This window comes from Rhodofomes roseus, assembly GCF_022264815.1.
Source record: "Rhodofomes roseus strain CIRM-BRFM 1785 chromosome Unknown C8Q71scaffold_5, whole genome shotgun sequence".
In the NCBI taxonomy this organism is placed as follows: domain Eukaryota; kingdom Fungi; phylum Basidiomycota; class Agaricomycetes; order Polyporales; family Fomitopsidaceae; genus Rhodofomes; species Rhodofomes roseus.
Window position 1 is genome coordinate 661,190 of NW_025952961.1, and position 18,321 is coordinate 679,510.

Consider the following 18,321-nt stretch of genomic DNA (forward strand, 5'->3'; position numbering starts at 1 on the left):
ACGTCAGATACCAGACACAGCTACTATACAATATATTCATGTAAATGGTAATCCCCATATTTGTTGACATAGAATGACTCAAATGCGTCTAGAGTGTACGAAAAATGGAACTCGACCGGCATCTCAGTGTCTCGATACACAGCTGCCAGATGTACTGCACGAAAAACACTATCTAAATGAATGATTGAGGTAACCCGTTCTCCGTCAACACATTCCGGCTGGACTACATACATGCCAGTAGGGTTGTCGTCCTCGTCATGCACTCTTTCATACCACTTCACTAACGCGCAAGGATAGCGCACGCCATGGTACATGACAGCCATAAGCCCCACAACCTGCGCGACAGCCAACCCATCCATCCCCGGCTCATCAGGATCAGCACTGAGGAGGACAGTGTCGAAGCGAGGATGACCGCGCCATGACGGATTGGCACGGATCATCTCACGGTGCATACCGCCAGTGCCCGACAATTCACTCGGCGCATAGAACGTCGCGTATGCTGTGCGGTATACGGCGATCTTCCCGTCGAACTTGGGGCAGCGAGAGAGGTCGACAGAGCTTGAATCAACCTCGTCGGTAGCGAGGAGTTGGTCGAACAGGAAGCGCCGCACGAGCTCCTGAAGCTCTGGCGTGTTATACTCCTCCGCCAGGTCTTCCACACGACGCGTGTACACTGTGAATATAAGACTCACTTAATCAATAGGTCATAACTCAGCGTAACGGCAAGCTCACCTGGTCTCTTGGGCAGCTCGACAATACCCTCGACAACCCCTTCGATATCTGCTACTTCATCCTCAGGCTCGTTGATCTCGTCATTGTCTTCATCGTCTGCGGTTTGGATGGGAAGATTCAATGCGGCGGCAAGAACATCGCCATCGAGCATATGGCGGCTTGTGAAGCATGAACGCGCTGCGTTGAGCTTGTCCAAGCGTTGGTTCGCACGAAGAATCTGCGGCAAAGGATTATTTTTGCTCGACGCACGCCACGGCCGTTTTACAGCGCGTATATGCTTCGATTCCGTGATTGATGAGCAGATGCCATTTGGAGAGCCAAACAGTCGGATACCCTTGATGTAGTGCATGAGGGCATGCTGTCGCGGAAGCGAAAAGCCCTCGGGACGCACACCCACTGTCTCAAAGATTACACGGTGGGTGTGGAAACGATCGAGAGCCTCTTGCATGGCCGCTAGCGATTTGTCGTCGTGTGCCGATCGTCGTGCAAGGTAGCAGAAGTCGAGGTAAGCCGCGAAACAGCGGACCATCTCGTCAGGAACATGACCTTCGATTGCGGAAAGATAGACCTACTCACGGTAAACTTCTCAGTCATGCCGGTCGCGCAAGGAATGAGGACGATTACATACCTTCATCAATGCTTTTGAATCATTCCCTGTCCACTGCTTGAAATTTCGGCCTTCTGGGAAGCGACGGAGGCCGGGAAACTGAGGTGCAGCCGCAATTCTGGTAGATTGGTCAGCACAAATGCTCACACATCAGTTGTCAATCACCTTCGATCAATGTCGTCCATCCGACGTCGAGCCTCTGCCTTCGGATGTTCTAGATACAAGTATTGTTCGACCCAATCAACGAGATGGTCCTTGAACGTGCCCTTGATCAATTGGTGAAGCAGGTCTGGCGTCAGCAGCTCGTGGATGTCGGCGCGAGGAAAGTATGTAGTGAAGGGCTGCCCAGCATACGATGAGAATACAATGGACATGAAGCGGCACAATACGCACGATTACGTTCGGATCAACACCCCACATTGTCCATACAGTACCTACGTCGAACGCGTCAACAACATGCGCAGTGTGTTCATGACTGCGCAGTTCGCCAGCTCTATCCATATCTTCCGGAGGTATCAAGCATCTAATGTTGATGGAGAGTGTCAGACGCCGTCACGCAACCATGAGGCATCAGTAGTACTCACTTTGGACACCACCCGGAGACGACCCCGGCGAGTACAACCTGTTCAGGATAATCAGCAATAAAGGGTCCGAGTTCGTATATCACCCGACGGAAGTGTCCATCCGGGCACTGGAGCACGTCGTAAGTTTCCATGTACGGTCGCAGTGGCGACAGGATCTGCGCAAGCGACGCGTGGTACAGTTGCTTGCGAAAGATTCTGAACTCGTCGGTCTCAGTCTCACCCCGGGATGCTACAACACACTATCAGCTCCATCTGAACTCGTAGAATCACAGTTGGCATGGTGACAGATAGACGTACCCTTCGGGATTGCTAGGAATGCAATCGGAATAAGCGCGTCTCTATGAGCGCGCCGCACCGAGTTGTGGACATTGCCGATGGACATGTAGACCGGGTGGAATTCTGTATGTCCTGTACCGACTGATACCGTAGTCTTGTCTGCTCCCAGTATGATCGGCATCAGCATCGACCCGTGTGTTGCAGGATCAGCCGCGATCTTCGACTGCTCAGCCAGAATCAGTAGTGCGCTTGGAATGACAGACAGTACACACCGCCTGCATGTATGCCCATAGACCCGATAGGACATTGGAAAACTGTAGGGCACCCGGCGCACTGTACTCTTGGTATGGGGTCGTATCGAACTTACCATCGAATTCCTCATTCTTGGCCATGTTATGCGCGACAGTTCTTGGATTGCGGGAGTGTACAGTGTACGTGGCTCGCTTCCATGAGGGGGAGTTGTCGTCGACCGGTCCGGTGTACTGCAGTGTGAAGCTTTCCCAAGGTGCGTCGCCATATGGTATTGCATCGACCGTCTCGAAGAGTTCATCTGCGTCTTCGAACGGTACATCGCCTCCACCTTGAGTCGCGTTGTAAGCGGCCTGAGTACGGAGGAGGGCGTTGATGTCGCCGATAGACGTTTGCATCTTCTTGACGATCAGGTCGGCGAATTCAAAGGCGGTGCGGTTCTCGAAGGGCGCATATGAGGTGACGGGCTCCCTGGCAGGCCGCGGAGCCCCAGGCGCAAGAAACACACCCTGGCGATCACTTGGTCGGCCTGTATAACAATTTCGTGAGCTATTCAAAGTATCAACTTGACAACGAAGATCGACGCACCGTTCAAGTGCGGGTGAAACCGATAAGTAAGCCGGGGCTGAGCGTGTAGTAGACGGGGATGAACACGGGTACGATGAAGGGAATGCCCAGACTGGGAACGAAATGACAGCCTGCACGGCATACACCAGAACTGGTGAGCATAGGGCATACTGGCAGTAGATAAAAAGCAGTGGGCCGTCAACGTGTCAACGAACAAGGAGAGTCAGCCTACAAGCGAGATAACCAAACACGATACAATATTACAAACAATATTACGCGGACTACCCACCTTCGCTAACACGTATTCCGACTCCGCTTTTTTACAACCTGCTTGCCCAACTGTCTCCTGAATAGCGGCTTCATTGGCTGGCTGACAGTGATCAAGGCAACTCGAACACGATGCCTGCGGCCTCTGGTAACACACGGACTCTCAGATCTGGATCTAAAGTTACTGCTGAGGTCGATAGCCAACCAGACAACGTTGACGTACCTGCGGAAGCCGAGGCCTGTCCATCTGAACTGGACGATGACCAGTCTTCTCCATCCGCCATTGGCAGCCAATCTATTGCGCCTCGCCGTTACGCAACCCGCCCAACAAACAACCTTCATCCAGCTCGCACTGTGGGGTTGGGTAAGCGGTCCCAGGACGACATCAAGAGGGACGCAAAGCGCAAGCGAGACGAGAAGGAAGCGGAGATGGAGCGGAAGGAGGCTTCTTTGGAACAACAGCAGCTAGAGGTAGAACAGAAGCTCCGGAAGCTTGCCGCACTAGAACAGGAGTTGAGTGCACGTCGGGAGTTGGAGACGACTGGGGTGACCTTTGGAGCAGGTAAGTACTGGAACACAGAACGTCGGATGGAAGTGTACTCACTGTTGATTGGGGTGCTACTAGATGTTATCATGTCGGATACAAGTGTGAAGCGGGGGACAGCCACTGATGAATACGGATCTGATGGAGGGAATGGGAATCTGACGGCCAAGGGGAACAATCAAGGTAAGCAGTTGCACTACGCTCATATTAGTAATTCAGACATACCGATGGGTCACTGATAACCTGTCCATGTGCCATAGGTCGTTCTGATTTGCCAGTGCCAGCGGACGAAGACGACGAGTTTGCATTCGAGGCTTACCAACTTGAACATTCCTCCGATGGTATGGATCCTTTAGGGCGCCGGTTGGAAGGCGTTGACTCTGGCGTTGACTCAGACAACCTGAGTGAGGTACCCGGGCCGCCGTCAGGTCAGAAACGCAAAGCTAAGCAACCACCGGCACAGGTAGCACATTCAGAGCATACCGGGAAGTATTATCACTCACTTGATTGCCTCATACGTTCACAGCAGCCGAAGCCCAAGGCACGGAAGAAGCAGACGCAGAAGGACAAGAGACAAGAGTTCCTTCAGCAGTTTGAAAACACGAAGAACGTGCAGCGCGTTGCACTGGACGGCGCTAGTGATCAGACAAGTCAGGTGCCAGCGTCGGCCAGAAAGGAACAGTAAGTGAAGGCATACATACGAGACTCGATGGCTTATACTTACACATGCGTTGAAAAGAGTCAACAGGCCAACATCGCTCGCGAAGAAGTCCCAGAGCGTGAAGTCAGCTACTACCGCCGGTACGCCAAAGTCTACTACTACTAGTAGACAGAAGTCAGCGCCAAGAGCGAAGGCGCCCGCACCTTCGCTCGACCTTCCCACCATGGGCTTGAAGGCAGACTGGAAAGCTGTGGTGGCTCGCCAGACACTATCCGCCGGTCTCTCTGGAAAACAACTCTTGTCACCCGCCGCTGGTCTCTCTACTCCATCTGTTCGGAGTAGTACTACCCCCGCCCCAAAACTGGGAAATGCAGCTCACCGTGCTGCCAGTGCCAAACGTTCAAGGCGCCAGGATTCCCTCGAAAACGTAGGCGGCTTCACCGACCACGACGTCACCGTTGGTATCGGGTCACTTCAAGAGCGACCGAGCGGCGCGCAGCTGGTCCGGGTTCTCGTAGGCGGATTGGAGACGCGAGAGGACGATGATCAGTCTGGTGCGAGCACTGCGAAGAAGAAGCGTCGCGCCAAGACAACCGTATCGGATGAGAAGTCGCTCTCCGTTGAGGCGCTGCCATCGTTTGCAAAACACCACTGGAAGTCTACGTTCGTTCCGACCATGCTTCAAATGATCGGGCAAACGGAGACACCTTGGGCATATGCAAGCGGGAACGTGAAGACGCCAGCCGAAGACAACGAATTGATTGACGTTGTTCAACACCTCGTTGACGCGTTCTGGCCGGAGGAGCAGTACGACGTCAACGGCTCCGACAAGGTCTACAGAGTGGTAAGTTAGCCTTGAATCTTGTGTTCGTTGCTGATGACTATCTATTCCACAGGCACGTCAGGCAGTCATTGACTGGCGTTCCCGCTTCATGTCGCGCATCAAGTCCTACATCAAGAAGCTCTTAGAGAAGCATGGCTCGCGAGAACAGATAAGTACCTTTGTGAGCAGTGCACTGGTGCGAAGTAGCGGCACGGCGTTCTGGGCGACGTACGATACTGAGGTAAGTGTCGATTCAAATGCAGGTTCTTGACTCACATATATCGCAGAAGGATCGAGCCGTCGGGGCGCTTCAATCGCAATACGTACTCAAATCATTTGCGACACACCTGGCTGCAGTTCAGGGTAGCAAACTTAGGGGGCAGGACGCAGCAAAGCCTGCTCGTGGGGCCCTTTCCCTCGCCGCTACCGCCGTATGTCATAGCCTTTCATTCACTCGCAAATGACACTTAACTGAGACCTCTATAGGTACAATACATATTCACGTCATGGACGACGGGAATCTTCGTCGCTGAAGGCACGTTCAGCGGCGAAAACTGCCGGACTATCACGGCATACTGGCATAACAAGTCCGTGAAGAAGATCATCGAGCATGGCCGCTATGAAACGTGTGTTCGGCTCTCCATTCCATACATGGAGGCTGGTTGGGTGCCACGCGCTGTAGAGGCTGATGAGGACGATGTGTCAGTTTGTGATCCAAGCAGTCCCCCGCGATATGATGCAGATGATACGACCACCTACGACTAATCTCTACACACGTTCATTCCCTATCCTTACGCATCATTGTTAGTTGTCGTGCTTTCATCCGCATTTCCCGTTGTCGTGCTTTCAATCTGCAGTTCTTGTTGTCATGCTTTCCCAAGTTTCCAATCCCTGTCGTCATCTCTTGCACTCGATATTCTCATGCTCTCGTCCAAGTCTACAGTTGACGCTACATGCTCTGAAACCTCGCGGTTGCTATCCTCCACTCTCGTATGCATTTCCTATCTCTTACTAGTGTAGAAGCTCGGCCTGTATGCTCTCAACGGCTACGGTTAATAACGCTATGTCCAGCATTCATCTGCAGGTAGCATTTCCGAATGTATACCTGTTTCAACAGCTGGTGTATGATGTTGTCTGACGTTGTCTGATGTCTGGCTCGCTCGGACGATTGTCTGGTGTGTCTGAGGGCATCTGTCTGACAGCGAAATTACGAAAAAGTGGCAGGTGCTGAGCACTGACCGTCTGAGCTTGTCTGAGGCGATCTGAGGCGATCTGAGCGCTTCTGACATCACTGACAGCGCCGTCAGACAAGTTGCACGACTTCCTGATGGAGCGCTGATCCCTGCTCGGCGAGTCTTACGAATTCTCCGGTAAGCACCCACATATTGGATATGACACATCTGATGCGCCCGCAGCATCAGTCGCGCGGACGTCCCGTCGCGATGTCGCCACCCCAACCGCGCAGCACAGCTAGCCGCATAGCAGGACCCCAGAACTGCCTTACCGCCGCGCATAAGAAAGGGAGACGTGGGCGGAAATGTCTCAGGCCCTTTGAGAGACTTCGGTGAGGACGACTTGGATGAGTTGTGTTGCCTTGCCGTAATACCTGCATGCTATGTGCAGGGTATTGCGGCGAGACTACACAACTCAGTACATGTTTTGTACTCCTCTTCTACGGTCTTGCCTGCTTGGTATGTACCTTAACTGACTGGATCTCATGTGTCGTATTAACTAATGTTTTGCTGGTCTCGTACCCATCCGTGTGGACGCACCCCACCACCGCTCCGACACGTCTGGGGCAGTGTGTGAGGGCGACCCCCCCTTTGAATAGACGCCCGCGTAGCGCCGGAAGTAACGGTCACATCAATGATGCACCTGCCTAAATGAGACGGTGGCTGAAGGTCAATGATGATGTTCCCTCTCTCGACGTAGTAATTGTAGCCGCTATTCATAGAGCTGCATCAGCATTTCTCCGTAGTAATCTGTTCGTAACTGACTCTGTGGTTCAGTTTACACTTGGCTTCATGCTCAGTTCACTCCACAGTCAAAATACTTACTATTCTAATTTACCGCGTCCCAACCATGTACTCTGCACTGCAGGTAAGTTCTTCGCTCTTGCAAGTCTGTTTTGACGTTGATAATAATTGACATTGACAAGCCGAAGGAACGAGCGGCGGGGGTTGCATATAGGCAAACACGCAAGGAGTAAGGAGTCGTAACATCACAGGCAAATGCGGGCTGACAAAAACGGTACACTTGATGTCCTCCTAGGTCAACCGGTCCGGGTCATTAGTCACGGTGCGGGTACCATCATCGCGCCGCATCGGGCTGGTCGGGACTCGGTTGCACTTGCGCAGTCAGCGTAGCGTCCAAGGTCGGAACCACGCGTGAAGTCGATAGTGCGACGGAACGGCGGTGAGTACGCAAGATCCTCGCACCGAAGCTTTGCCTACAGCCCGACGTACTTACAGTACTTATGGTACCGCGTGACGGAGTACACGCGGCGAGCTCACGCGCTGACTACGACCTGCGCTACGCGATGTACAACTTTGCAGTGTATTGCTAAATCGTTTACTAGTACGAAATTCTATTGTTTTTGATAGTATACATATATCTCATTACGAGCTGCGGAATACATCATCTTGTATGTGAACACCCACTGTGTGACGTCTTCAACTCCTGTAACACCGTAAGCGTAGACGAAACGCCGCCATCACAATTATAATGGGGACGAATTGCTGGCGGCGGCGATACGGGCAGAAACTCCGACGCTACTCCAAGCACAGTAAAAATGAAGCGAATAAACGAGCCGCAGGTGAGTCAGACAGAGAACTTAATTGAAATGGACATGAACAACGATAAATCTATGCGGTACGAGAGTCGGGCGCTTGTGCGATGTATCCCGGCGCCTATGCCCCCTCAGCATGTTCCACATACTCGCCCGGTTCCCAACAGCAATATTTCTTGTCCTCTCTGAGCTTGCTGCCGTCCAGTTGGGGCTCGAGACCAGTGTTGCGCAGTAGCTGCGGTGGTGGCGCATACTACTATTAGGCATGTACTATCTTTTGCCTCGGAATATAATGCAAGGCACTCGAAAGAATTGTCATACACATCTTACACATGCAAATACATAATCTCAAGCTATTCGGGGCTCAGATATTATGATCCGCTCAGTCTCACCTTCAAAATTGAACGGACAAAGGGCGCGACAACATTCGTGACCTTCAGCCACCGTCTCATTTAGGCAGGTGCATCATTGATGTGACCGTTACTTCCGGCGCTACGCGGGCGTCTATTCAAAGGGGGGGTCGCCCTCACACACTGCCCCAGACGTGTCGGAGCGGTGGTGGGGTGCGTCCACACGGATGGGTACGAGACCATGTTTTGCTTAGATCTCGTCTGTGCGTAGTACGTACTGAAGTCTTGACTTGGAGGTTCGACTCGGGTTTGCAGACCATACTGACATGTCCGGCTGAATGGGAGCTATCCAGTACTAGGGTCATGTACCAGTTGTACCGTCATACGTAGAATGTGCATTTATTCATCGTTTATCAATGAACCTCTCGAGACGGCTGTGATCCATAATTGAGTGGCATGAGGGTGAAACAACTGAGAAATCAATTTTATTGTGCTCATTTGCGCCGTCCCCGCCCTGGCATTGCAATGCAATATAAAATCGTATAAGGACAGACATCCTGGCACTTCTTACATCGCTTGCAGACATTGGCCAGACGGTAGGTGCGCGGTAATCTATTGTAATCTCGACCGTCAGAATGCTGTACCTTAGATTGCTGATGCCATCTTACAAGCCCTTGTATGCCCTTGTAACATTTTCTCGCTTTTGGCGATGCGCGCCACCTGGCCGCGGTGACCGGGCCCTATATGTACCGGGCCGTCAACGCATAGCACTCTTGTCCTCCTCCGCACCGCCGCCTGGGGCGTAGCTGCCAGTCGCCTGGCAGCAAATAGTATGCTTCCGTTGAATTTCCAGCCTACCATTACCATAGGTATCATGACATCAATACTCAGATTACGGCTGGAAGGATCAACTTTGCAATGACGGCGCAGCCGCGACCTCAGTGACCAACATATCGACGGTATCGAAGCATACTACTAACTTAGCAGTCCTTTGGTTTCGATGAACCAGGTCGCCCCGCTCAAGGATTCTCCGAACTCAATGTGCCTTTCCATTCGTTTGCCTCATTAGTATGGGCGAACCACCCGAGGGGGACATTTGAATGGCCTCCTGACCTAGAGTTGGAACGGACTCCCGGAGAAGGCGAAGCTACGTCTTCTGCAGGTGCGAAGCAGCCCCGTTATCCTCAGCCGCTGACTTATCTGTGCTCTCGCAGCTCCATTGCTCTAATATAGGTATCATCATCCTCTATGGCCCTCGCACGCCTCGATAACGAGTATCGTCGCACCCATCTGTAACGCACCATGAGTAACGTCGCTCAGGCTCCTCCCTTCCCGAACGACGTACCGACCCATCCTCTCTTTGTCATCGACTATGCCTTGATTCAGGGAGGCGATGAGATAGAGCGAGATAGGCTGTGGCAAGCTGCTACGCAGCTTGGATTCTGGTAGTGAGTACCTCTGTCTCGGGTCCGTACAGCGCGAAATCTGAGAGTACCCAGCTTAAAGGAACACGGTGCCGAGGCGGAGGTGGAGGCCATGTTCAATATGGGAAAGGCTTTCATGGAATTGCCCCTCGAGGAGAAGATGGCATACGAGGAAGGCGATGACGGCGAGCAGTTCGGGTACTAGTTTCCCGAATATCAGAGGTAAGAAAGCGAGCTCATGTACGGCCTCACATCAGATACAAAGCGGCAGGGTTCCACACCGCAGACGAGCACGGCACACTTGACGAGACCGAGTTCCTCGACGTCGCGAAGGACGATGTTCTTGCCTTTCCCGCGCCCGTGCACCGCACCTACCCACCCCTCGTCGCCGATGCAATCCCGACCGTCCTCCGCCCATTCATGCGCAAGTCCCTCGCTATCAACCACACGCTGCTCGGCGTGCTGAACGACAAGCTTGGGCTGAAGGAGGGCACGCTGGCGGATCTGCATCGCACGAAGGAAAAGAGTGGGTGCGTCGCTAGGGTCATACGGACGCCGCCGCAGAACGGGAAGGACAAGGAGGCTTTGGAACGGCAGGCATTGTTGGGCGCGCACACTGACTTCGGGTCCTTGGTGAGCAGTGAATGCGTGTGTTGGCAGATACTCCCGGTGACTAAATAGTTCCGATAGTCGTTCCTCCATAATCGTGTCGGCGGTCTGCAGGTCCTCGCGCCTGGGACGGAAGACTGGATGTACATCCGGGTGCGTAACGACTCGCTATTGCAAGACCTTCGAAGATGAAAGCTCACATGTTATTCATTGTGCAGCCCATCCCCGGCCACGCGATCTGCAACGTCGGCGACTCGCTGAACATCTTCAGTGGCGGGCTCATCCGCTCGAATATGCACCGCGTCGTGTAAGCTCTATGCCTATGCCTCACTGCATCATACTCAACCGGTCGATGCGTATCAGCTCCCCTCCGCGCGCCCAAGCGATGTTCGAACGCTACTCCCTGGCGTTCTTCACGCGTCCGCACGACTCGGTCGTCCTCCGGCCTCTCGTCCCGATGGCATCCACCCCGGACGGCGCGGAGACAATACAGGAGGACAAGGGCACCGCGGGCGAGTGGCTCGTTCGCCGGCTTAAGTACCTCCGGACGGGGAACTACAACGTAAGTGTTCTGCGTGATGCATGTTTGCGGACTGCAGCCGCTGACGAAGTTGTCTTGTAAGGGCGTGGAGAGCTACACGGCGCACCTTGGGACGGAGGATTATGGTAAGATCACCCAGGTGGCGGCTCCTGACGCTGCTGTGGGTGCGTGAAGGATAGCCTGGTGTCGGCAGTGGTCCTGACTCCCGAGTACATGTCGTCGCGATGTTGCCAAGCGCTGTAGTAAGACTGGCTTCAAGAACACCGTTCGAGCCCGCCTGCAGTACTTCTCAGTTTACGGAACTGTAATCTCAAATAGATGTGAACGTTGAACATCTGAATATCAGGCCAGTGAGCTCTGCCTCTTGCTACACGACTTGAATGCGGCACAGGGACATGAGCAGTAAACTTAACCGATCCAAATTGTCTATGAAGGCTATATCAGCAATATATTCTAGCTCTGTCTAGAGAACTACGGACGACGAAGAGCCTGGTAGAGCCTAAGTAGAATATCAGTGACAATTTGAATGGCGTTCGTCTGTAACATGGGGCTGTGGGCCTGTGGCCTGCTGTGGCGAGTTTGCACTTGCTTGCATGAGCCACGTGGGAATGGTCGCGCGCCCGCTGACAGTGACTACGTCGGCCTCAACAGAACCCTACTGCCTCACCGACTTGACTCTTGATTACCATGGACGCGCCCTCTACCTCGGCAGCAGCTCTCAAGCTCGAGATAGCCCGACTCACAGGCAGGTGCTCAGTAAAGGTCGTTGACCGCGTTGCTTACCTTCGGGCAGGTGTTATCAACCGCCACAAGACTGGAGAACCTCACCCGCAACCGCGCCCAGCAGGACGGCCTGCGAGGGGCAACATCTACGTTAATCCGAACTACAAGCCGCCTAGCAAGCCTGCTGCACGTCTACAGAGTGCACCCGTATCACGCTCCCAACCCATTGAGCAATCATCTAACGCGCAGAAACACGATGTTGTTATCGGAGGAGTCACCTTCGAAGCATCGGGGCGGAGCCTAGTTCGTAAAGACCGTGAGTCTTCCATACTCTGATATTCGTCAACGAATGCGCTATGATTGACTCTGCGTTGTAGTGGCCAAATCGACATCAAGTGCCCTAACGCGGCCCCTGCCAGCCAAATCCGCCTTCATCAGAGACAAGGCTGGAACAATGGTTAATGCCAATCGCACATACAAACCCAAGACGTCTCGTAGGTTACGCCCAGCGGGTCGCAACATGACTCTCAACAACTCGAAGAGACCTTATCAGTCAGTTCGACCTGTGCGTACGCTCTCGCCATTTCAAACTCAATGGCTTTGCAGGAACCGCCGCGTGTCCAACAAGCGGAAGTACTTGAATAAGCCTTGTCCTCGGTTCACAACCACAGGTACGTCGTCAGCTCCGATAAGTCAGCCTGATCCATGCGCGAACATGGAACTGCTCCCGCGACTGCGTCCTCTAGGTGCCTGCAACCGCGGCTTGACGTGCATGTACCAGCATGACCCGTCCAAGATCGCCATCTGCTGGCCCTTCCTGCAGGGCAACTGCCCCAACACGGCTGAGACCTGCCCGCTCTCGCACGACCCGACGCCAGAACGCACGCCGCTCTGCGTGCACTTCGCGAACAACGGCCGGTGCACGCGGCGGAACTGCCCGTTCCCGCACGTCCGCGTCGGCCAGCGCGTCGGCGTCTGCCGCGACTTTGCGGTGCTCGGCTACTGCGAGAAGGGCCTGGACTGCGACAGGCAACACGTCCGTGAATGCCCCGACTTCGCGGAGAAGGGCGCCTGCACGACCAAGGGCTGCAAGCTGCCCCATGTCATCCGCGCCAACCGCACCCGCAAGATTGTCCCTCCCACGGTAACCTCCACGCATACTGACGGCGCGGACGTCTCTGCTGGACAGAGCTCCGCCGCAGCTCCTGCTTCTTCTGTTGAGCCTGGTGCTGGTTCTGATGCTTCCAGTTCTCATCCGGTGACTGCAGAGGATGCACAGCTCGGCGATGAGTTCATCTCACTCACGTTCCACGAGAGCGAAAGCGAAGATGACGAAGATGAAGAGAGTGACGAGGACGGAGAGGATGATGACGAAGAGGGCGAGGAACAGTCGGAGCCCCACACAGAGCCGTCACCGAGCGTTGAAGATGTCTGAATTATTGGCTGTCTTGTATAGTCGTCATACCCCAGTGTAGCATGCATGTGCAGTGTGTCATTGAACAAGTGTAATACATTTCCGTTGATGTTTCATCCTCATGCCGCTCGAGACCTCGGCGCGCTGCAAGAGCTTTTAAGAGTACATTGCATTGCACCCTGGTCATGGTGTAGTCGAGTGGTTCATAGTGCATGTACATATGCAGCGTGCGTGGAGGCAAATACAGAGCATGAAAATACGAGAACGACAGATAGGACCCTACGCCTCGGTCAACTCGCGCAACCGGCGGACAGTGCTGATCGCGAGCTCAGATGCAGTTCTACATGGATAACTTGAATGGACATACCTGCGGACAGTGGCAGCTGCTGTTGTCGATACCGTCCAAGCCCCACCCGCGATCACCTTCTTGCATGACCCGCACTTCCAGATACCCACTGCCTGGCGCTTCACGGAGTCCTGCAAAAGACAAAGAGTTAAGGGATGGGTTCCGCGATTGGATATGGCTGTACGCACCTTGCCGCAGAACGTGCAGGTGTACCGGGCGTGCTGCGTGATTTCCATCTAAGAGGTCAAGAACTCCGTTAGCACGCCGCGCAACTGCATCGAGAGGTTGCAAGCGCACCTTTTTCACCTGCTTACGCAGGGAGGCACCGTAACGCTAGACATCCCAAGTACCCTCGTCAGTCCACCGCCGCCCTGCACGCTTCCGCTGCAACTCCAAGAAAACTCACGGTACCGTACTTTCCAGTCACGCCAACCTTGCGGGTTCGTTTCGTCTGCGCAGATGGGTTACTCGGTAAGCGTCACATATGCAGCGGCGTAGCGTACTCACCATCTTGAGGAGGGGCTTGCGTTGAGGAGACCAGCGTGCTTGGAATTCACAACTACCGAGGTGCGTGTGGAAGTGTGGGAGGAACTGTACAGCTGTTCCCAGCCACCAAATGCTTATGTAACTTGATGTAGCGCCCAAGGAGCGCGCGCCGGGTCGCGTTGGGCGCGTCGGTGGCACTGGGCAGCCTCTTCTGACCAAGTCCTGGCTAGTCTGAGACTCTGTACTCTACAACCATCTCGACACAATTTGTATCGCTCATTCCAGGATTGTCAATTGCCCTCTCGGTTTGGCTTGCGACGACTCTCGCTGAACGTTCAAGTTCAAGTCCTTATCTCAGAGGTCTTCACGGATACTGTGCTCCGTCGACCGCTCCTGAGCAACCTAGGGCGGCATGCCAATCGAGCCTCAGGATCTGCGCAAGTCGCTGCGGTAAGATATGTGTGCCTGGCGTCGGTGGTTATCTTCGTCTCCGCACCCGTTCCAAGGCTCGAACTGCAGGCACCTTCGTCCCTGCTTGAACGCCGAGTGCTGGCTAGATTGTACGCCCCTGTACACTATCTGCTATATTCTCAAACGTTCGGTGACTCGGTCATACTCCTCTTCGGTATCTGGACATCCTGTGTCTCTGCACCCGAGGAGCGGTGGATATCTACGAGGCACACAGCCGCGCAATAATTGCATTCAAGCATTCGTTTGGCGCAGGCAAGTCCGAGTCCTGTTCGGACATCTTTTGCTATGGTCGCACTCTATTGACTCGGTAATGGGTTTGAAGTAGGTGCAGCTGTTCACTCGCAGGCCTTGCCTGGGCCTTGTGCCAGCTGGTAAAGGCCGTGTAAACATCGTCGCGGATTACTTGCGGGGTACTTATCAAGTATCTGGCACCCACCGCCGCTGAGCTCCAAATCGACGGCCTCAGCGCGCCCCTGTGGATCTTAGCGTCCGGGCGTTCTATAGTAGCGCCTTGCACCTGTGTCTTATCATCCCGACCACTTCGGAGCGAATTCTATAAGAGAGATTTGACCCGGACACTGCAATCCGCGCTGTTCTGCCTCTGCTTCGAAGGTCACACAGTCGACATGGTTCGTCCAGGAAGCGCGAAGGAACGGTTCCTCAAGTTCATCGAGGTGCCCATTGACGCCAATGCGGGGTACAAGAACGACGTACGTGCTTCGGCTCTCATGCCACTTTAGAACGTGGATCGTTGACTGACGCCTACTCATACACATGTGTAGCACTGGACCAATAGGGACTTGATCCCCATGCCCGCCGAGCGACGAACGTACGCGATCTGGTCGTACTTCATCTATTGGTGTATCAGTGGCCTGTGCATCTCCGCGTACACCACGGGTAGCACATTGTTGTCGTATGGCTTGACTCCTCAGCAGGCGATCGGCGCTCTCGTGGTCGGCGCGCTGTGCACAGGTTTCCTATCCATTTCCTGTGGTTGGATGGGGGAGAGGTATGTAGCATCCGTTCGACGCATCTGGATCGTGCTCAACGGCCAAATAGGCATCATATAGGCTTCACCGTCGCCTCCCGGTTCACCTGGGGCATGAGGTAAACCTGCGTTCATCGAAGCTGTTGGACATCTGTGCCTAATACTCGTTGCGTAGAGGGGCGTACTTCCCTATCATCATCCGCTCATTCACGTAAGTCGCTGCTCTGTCTCGCGTCTGTTGATTCCCTGTGCTCACATCAGCCTACCAGGACGATCTTGTAAGTGTATACTGCCATTCGCGGAACTTAGCGCTAAACACTTCCTCAGCTGGGATGGACTGCAAGCGTACTGGGGAGGACAAGGTACATTTGCTTCACTCTGGCACGCATTTACCCCGCAATACTGATACTCTCCCGCTATCACCAGCCACGGCGGTATGCAACTCAGCACCCGCACACGTCATGCAGTACTAAATTCGCTAGCTCAGGTGGTCATTGGTGCCATCATCCCTGGTACGTTATTATACATGTCGACATCGTTGGGAGACCGCTGACATACGTCTGAACAGGATTTGCTCACATGTGCGTGTATAATTGCGCTGCTGCGGTGACCGTCAGATGCTCATGAGACATAGGAAGCACACCTTGGCGGGTGGCATCCTGCTCCTCAAGGACTTCATCGCGATGATGTGAGTCCCGCGTCACTCTTTCATCAGACAAGCGAGGTTTGAACTCCGCGTGTTCAGCATCTACTACATCTTCTTCATTGCGATCATGCGCATCCCTCCAGAGAGGCTCCAGAAGCCATTCATCGTCTCGTCGATCATGTTTGGCGGAACGTGAGTAGTCTTTAGTCTCCAGCGATTGCCCATATCTCATCGACTGTTTCCTCAGTCTTCTGGGGCTTCTCATCTGGGCCGTGTCCAACGTCCACGGACCTGGGCCATTGTTCAAAGAACCAGGGGAACCGGCGAACGGCAGCATAGGCTGGTAGGTACTTCTCCGAGCCGTCCGCAAGCAGCATCTCATTCTCGACAGGGCAATGATGTTCGGCATCACTGCTATCCTGGGATCATGGTAGGTGGTAGCTATACCTACCGCAGTTCCGGTGACTGACGTGAGCAGGGGTGGAGGTACACTGGGCCAGAGCGACTGGACGCGTTACGCCAACAGGCCATATGCTCCGACTCTCTCGCAGCTCGTCGCGGCGTACGTTCATTCGTGTATAGTCTTCAGCCTGTTCCTCGCTAACATATGGTATGTCCGAACAGGCCACTCACGATCATCGTATGCGCTGTTATAGGTATCATCGTCACGTCGTGCGCGCAGCAGATCATCGGGGAACTCGTTTGGGAGCCGTTCCAGCTGTTGAGCGCGCTGCAGGAGTTTTAGTAAGTCTGCGCTGCACCACTCACTGGCGGAGGTGAACTAACGCTTGTTCTGTGACCCTTAATAGCAACGATTCTCCTCGAGGTGAGCGAACGTTGCCCTATCGAATGCTTTACTTTCGTGATCTGACCGTGTGCACGTAGCTCGATGCGGAGTGTACGGACAAATTCTCACTTCGGGTGGATCAGAGGCTGATGTCCATACAGTTTCTTTGCAGGCCTCGGATGCGTCTGTGCGCAACTCGGTATCAGTATCGTGCTTAACTCTGTCAGTGCAGGAATGGACTTAGCGTGAGTGTTCCTTCTGTTGTGAAAATACACCAGTGCTGATTTTATTCGTTGACCATAGTGGAATCATGCCGTGAGTAGGGGCGCATTCTGGTAACCCCATTGTCTAACGCAACGTCGGCTAGGCGCTACATGAACATCAGAAGGGGTGCTTACCTCCTAGCTTTCCTCGGCCTCGCTTCCAACCCATGGCAGTACCTCTCCAACGCCGCGACATTCCTCACCGTCCTGTCGGGCTTCGGAATCTTCCGTATGTCTCCCTATTGGCACATGGCACAAACGTGGTGGACTGACTCATTCATGCTCTGTAGTGGCTCCGTTTACTGGTGTTATGCTTGCTGACTACCTCGCCGTACGACGGTGCGTCATCAAACTCGAGGACTGCTATGTCGGCAACAGCACCTCAATCTACTGGTACGTCCACAGAGAAATCAGTTAACAAGTGATAATACTGAATTTTTTTAGGTATTGGCACGGCTTACACTGGCGGGCACTGGTCGCTTGGGCGATCGGGGTCTTCCCCACTATGCCTGGAATGATCATGACAGTCAGAAACCCAGCGGCATACAATGGTTGGGTCAGAACCTTCCACATGACGTTCTTCGTTGGTGAGTATCGTCTGCGTCCACCTGCGGGGACGACTCTGATAGTGATAAATGGCAGGCCTTTTTGTGTCCTTCGCTGCGTTCTGGCTCATATGCACCATCTCGAAACCGCCTGGGCTTGGCATCGGCACGAACTATCATGACGAGAGCATGTTTCAACCGGCGGAGGGTTCCATATCCGACAAAGTCAGTACGATCGAGAAGGACGAAGGTACTGACGTTACGGTGTCGGGGGTTTAGACTTGCTAGAACTAACAATCAAAGGCCGCGCTGTCTTCTGATGCGCATGCCATAGAGACCAATGCGCACGCTGTGTGCATATGTAGAAAATGTATGAGGGTGGTGTTCGATGATGTACTAGGGATAGAATTGGGAGAACACCGGTTTTGCCAATGCGAGGCCTGAGATTTAGAACGAATGGCAATATTGCGCCAAACTAGGCTACGCGTCGCGAATTCTCATCCTAACCACGTGACCGCGTTGTTGTCAGCGTCGTCGTAAGTTAGCGCTGAACGTCGAACGCTCGCCAGGAGTTGCAGCGAAACTTCGCGACTGTCGCACAACTAATATTGACTCGAGAGCAGACGATTT

General features: G+C 53.8%; 6 protein-coding genes across 6 annotated transcripts; 4 read left to right on the forward strand and 2 right to left on the reverse strand.

Moving 5' to 3' along the window:
- Positions 1–23: 23 nt before the first annotated feature.
- C8Q71DRAFT_820987 (uncharacterized protein) lies at positions 24–3,184 on the reverse strand (the record flags this gene model as incomplete). The annotated part of the gene is made up of 9 exons (XM_047926193.1): positions 24–673; positions 733–1,300; positions 1,361–1,457; positions 1,505–1,680; positions 1,733–1,862; positions 1,924–2,152; positions 2,221–2,422; positions 2,472–2,977; positions 3,160–3,184. 9 exons carry the CDS (start codon positions 3,182–3,184, stop codon positions 24–26), a joined length of 2,583 nt encoding a protein of 860 aa, XP_047781569.1.
- Positions 3,185–3,414: 230 nt separating this feature from the next.
- Positions 3,415–6,075, forward strand: C8Q71DRAFT_855225 (uncharacterized protein; the record flags this gene model as incomplete). The annotated part of the gene is made up of 9 exons (XM_047927158.1): positions 3,415–3,844; positions 3,908–4,009; positions 4,087–4,167; positions 4,222–4,289; positions 4,353–4,507; positions 4,566–5,331; positions 5,384–5,551; positions 5,598–5,741; positions 5,797–6,075. 9 exons carry the CDS (start codon positions 3,415–3,417, stop codon positions 6,073–6,075), a joined length of 2,193 nt encoding a protein of 730 aa, XP_047781570.1.
- A 3,675-nt stretch (positions 6,076–9,750) lies between these two features.
- C8Q71DRAFT_795161 (Clavaminate synthase-like protein) lies at positions 9,751–11,194 on the forward strand (the record flags this gene model as incomplete). The annotated part of the gene is made up of 7 exons (XM_047925594.1): positions 9,751–9,896; positions 9,948–10,070; positions 10,130–10,505; positions 10,563–10,634; positions 10,700–10,788; positions 10,845–11,043; positions 11,081–11,194. The coding sequence occupies 7 exons, from the start codon at positions 9,751–9,753 to the stop codon at positions 11,192–11,194; spliced, it is 1,119 nt and encodes a 372-aa protein (XP_047781571.1).
- A 459-nt stretch (positions 11,195–11,653) lies between these two features.
- On the forward strand, positions 11,654–13,216 carry C8Q71DRAFT_744844 (uncharacterized protein). Its single transcript, XM_047922973.1, has 5 exons — positions 11,654–11,767; positions 11,816–12,061; positions 12,123–12,297; positions 12,352–12,416; positions 12,492–13,216. Exons 1-5 carry the CDS (start codon positions 11,710–11,712, stop codon positions 13,178–13,180), a joined length of 1,233 nt encoding a protein of 410 aa, XP_047781572.1. The 5' UTR covers positions 11,654–11,709; the 3' UTR covers positions 13,181–13,216.
- Positions 13,217–14,089, reverse strand: C8Q71DRAFT_744848 (60S ribosomal protein L37). Its single transcript, XM_047922974.1, has 6 exons — positions 14,013–14,089; positions 13,912–13,956; positions 13,803–13,838; positions 13,694–13,741; positions 13,527–13,636; positions 13,217–13,475 (listed from the first exon to the last, which is right to left on the reverse strand). Exons 1-6 carry the CDS (start codon positions 14,013–14,015, stop codon positions 13,439–13,441), a joined length of 279 nt encoding a protein of 92 aa, XP_047781573.1. The 5' UTR covers positions 14,016–14,089; the 3' UTR covers positions 13,217–13,438.
- An 834-nt stretch (positions 14,090–14,923) lies between these two features.
- On the forward strand, positions 14,924–18,148 carry C8Q71DRAFT_468671 (permease for cytosine/purines, uracil, thiamine, allantoin-domain-containing protein). Its single transcript, XM_047918736.1, has 23 exons — positions 14,924–15,172; positions 15,245–15,471; positions 15,522–15,569; positions 15,626–15,661; positions 15,720–15,728; positions 15,778–15,812; positions 15,877–15,884; positions 15,938–15,962; positions 16,019–16,031; positions 16,085–16,138; positions 16,196–16,288; positions 16,344–16,439; positions 16,488–16,526; positions 16,575–16,658; positions 16,721–16,840; positions 16,906–16,922; positions 16,982–16,994; positions 17,045–17,128; positions 17,187–17,198; positions 17,251–17,375; positions 17,437–17,539; positions 17,591–17,733; positions 17,789–18,148. Exons 1-23 carry the CDS (start codon positions 15,089–15,091, stop codon positions 17,968–17,970), a joined length of 1,650 nt encoding a protein of 549 aa, XP_047781574.1. The 5' UTR covers positions 14,924–15,088; the 3' UTR covers positions 17,971–18,148.
- Positions 18,149–18,321: the final 173 nt, after the last annotated feature.

Bases quoted from the DNA above. Each gene is read 5' to 3' on its own strand.
- C8Q71DRAFT_744844 (XM_047922973.1), top strand. From the start codon at position 11,710: ATGGACGCGCCCTCTACCTCGGCAGCAGCTCTCAAGCTCGAGATAGCC. The intron at 11,768-11,815 runs GCAGGTGCTCAG...ACCTTCGGGCAG, and splicing joins CGAGATAGCCCGACTCACAG to GTGTTATCAACCGCCACAAG. The intron at 12,298-12,351 runs GTCAGTTCGACC...ATGGCTTTGCAG, and splicing joins AACTCGAAGAGACCTTATCA to GAACCGCCGCGTGTCCAACA.
- C8Q71DRAFT_744848 (XM_047922974.1), bottom strand. The intron at 13,742-13,802 runs GTGCGCTTGCAA...TTGACCTCTTAG, and splicing joins TGCGTAAGCAGGTGAAAAAG to ATGGAAATCACGCAGCACGC. The intron at 13,476-13,526 runs GTATGTCCATTC...GCTCGCGATCAG, and splicing joins GCAGCTGCCACTGTCCGCAG to CACTGTCCGCCGGTTGCGCG.
- C8Q71DRAFT_468671 (XM_047918736.1), top strand. From the start codon at position 15,089: ATGGTTCGTCCAGGAAGCGCGAAGGAACGGTTCCTCAAGTTCATCGAG. The intron at 15,472-15,521 runs GTATGTAGCATC...ACGGCCAAATAG, and splicing joins TGTGGTTGGATGGGGGAGAG to GCATCATATAGGCTTCACCG. The intron at 16,527-16,574 runs GTAGGTGGTAGC...TGACGTGAGCAG, and splicing joins ACTGCTATCCTGGGATCATG to GGGTGGAGGTACACTGGGCC.